General features: G+C 41.3%; 1 protein-coding gene across 1 annotated transcript; it reads right to left on the bottom strand.

Annotated features, from left to right (window-relative positions):
* Positions 1–899: 899 nt before the first annotated feature.
* Positions 900–1,398, bottom strand: LOC141559471 (keratin-associated protein 19-7-like). The gene has a single exon (XM_074297340.1). It carries the CDS (start codon positions 1,396–1,398, stop codon positions 1,171–1,173), a length of 228 nt encoding a protein of 75 aa, XP_074153441.1. The 3' UTR covers positions 900–1,170.
* Positions 1,399–1,604: the final 206 nt, after the last annotated feature.

The following is a 1,604-nucleotide window of genomic DNA, read 5'->3' as shown; positions in this document are numbered from 1 at the left end:
ACTGCATAAAATATTAGTTCAATCAATAAATATTTCAATGGATAAAAATTTACTAAATTCCTCCTATTTGTCTCATAGAGGCTATCACATTCTGACCAAGGTCTCATCTGACAGACATGATTTTGGTGGCTCAATATCCAGAGTGTAGCTATGGAGCATTAAATCAGATCGTCTCTTTCCTTGGAAGTTTGAGTCCAGGTGTTTGAGGGCTTTAAGAAACATTCTTTAAAAATTGGTCCACTTCCCCCATGGACTGAAGGGCCTTTTGTTAGGCCATTCCAGACTGGCTATATAGTTGAGGGAATAGAACCCATCAGAAGATATCACAATCTTCAGAGTTTATGTCTTTCTTCTGAAGATTTTGCGATGTGTTATCCACTTGTGCAGGGATAAGAAACTAGTGGGAGACTATGAGAAATCATCAGCTCAATCCACATCTTGACAGTCAATAGGGACCTTTTGTATATGGAAATGATAGACTATGAGCATGAGACAAGGAACATGTGCATCTTTGAGAAAACTTGCACAAAACCCTATCAATATGCACACAGAATTGGGAGAAGGGCTATAGTTTAAAAAAAAACACATGTCAAGGCATCAGTACAGTGAAGGCTGGGAAATTATGAAGTACTAAATTGACACACTACAGAAATTTGAGAAAGGGATTCAACAAAGAAAGATAGTTTAAAATAAAAATCTGGATATTCCTTCATTGTAGCAGATGAATTGGAGACAAAATATTTTGCAATAACACGCAAACGTAAGTCAAGATTGAAATCTCTTCCCATGTAAGACAGAACCCCATATAAAAAGGGATAAATGAAAAGAGGTGGAAACAGTTTTGTTAAGTTAGTAAAATAACTTTATTAGAAAATACCAACAGATCCATCAGCCATGGTATATCAGAGCTGAGCAAACTTGCTGGAACTGAGTTGCTATTGGAGGGATTTCCCACATGAAATGTGAGATTCTGCTTCAATTCCAGAAGGGTGGGTCTGGCTGCATCTCAGTCCCTGCCAGTTCACTCCCCTGAGTGGTCCATAAGGATTCCAAGATGCTCTTCTATGTCACCCAGCTGTAGATAGAATATCATGTCCTTCAAAAGTCATGGAGTTTATCTCAAGCTGGCTTGGACAAGGATTCTGTCATCTTGCAGGAGCAGATAGTCTTTCAGTAGAAGCCATAGGAAGAATATCTTCCACAGCAAGATGGGCGGCAGCAGCCATAGCCATAGCTACCATAGCCCAGGCCTCCATAGCCATAGCCACCATAGCCCAGGCTTCCACAGCCACAGCCTCCATAGCCATACCCTAGGCTCCGGTAGCTGCCACATCCACAGCCATAACCAGAGCCATAGCCATAGCCCAGGCCTCCATAGTAACCTCCGTAGTAGCTCATGGTGTCAAGATTGACAGATTTGGAAGGATTCAGAGTTGAGTTTGTATGAATGTGTAAGAGCCGTCCGTGTGCACTGGGGCTTTTATACCTTCCTGCAGGAGATGTGTCAACTTCATTCCAAACCTGCATCATTCCCTTTAATGAACTTGCAAGGTCAAAATCACATTCTTGTCATTGTTGCCTGAGAAGAATTTCTCCAGCTCAAT

Source organism: Sminthopsis crassicaudata, chromosome 3, assembly GCF_048593235.1.
Source record: "Sminthopsis crassicaudata isolate SCR6 chromosome 3, ASM4859323v1, whole genome shotgun sequence".
In the NCBI taxonomy this organism is placed as follows: Eukaryota; Metazoa; Chordata; class Mammalia; order Dasyuromorphia; family Dasyuridae; genus Sminthopsis; species Sminthopsis crassicaudata.
Note: the sequence above shows the minus strand (reverse complement) of the source record. Positions and strands in the feature narration are given on the sequence as shown.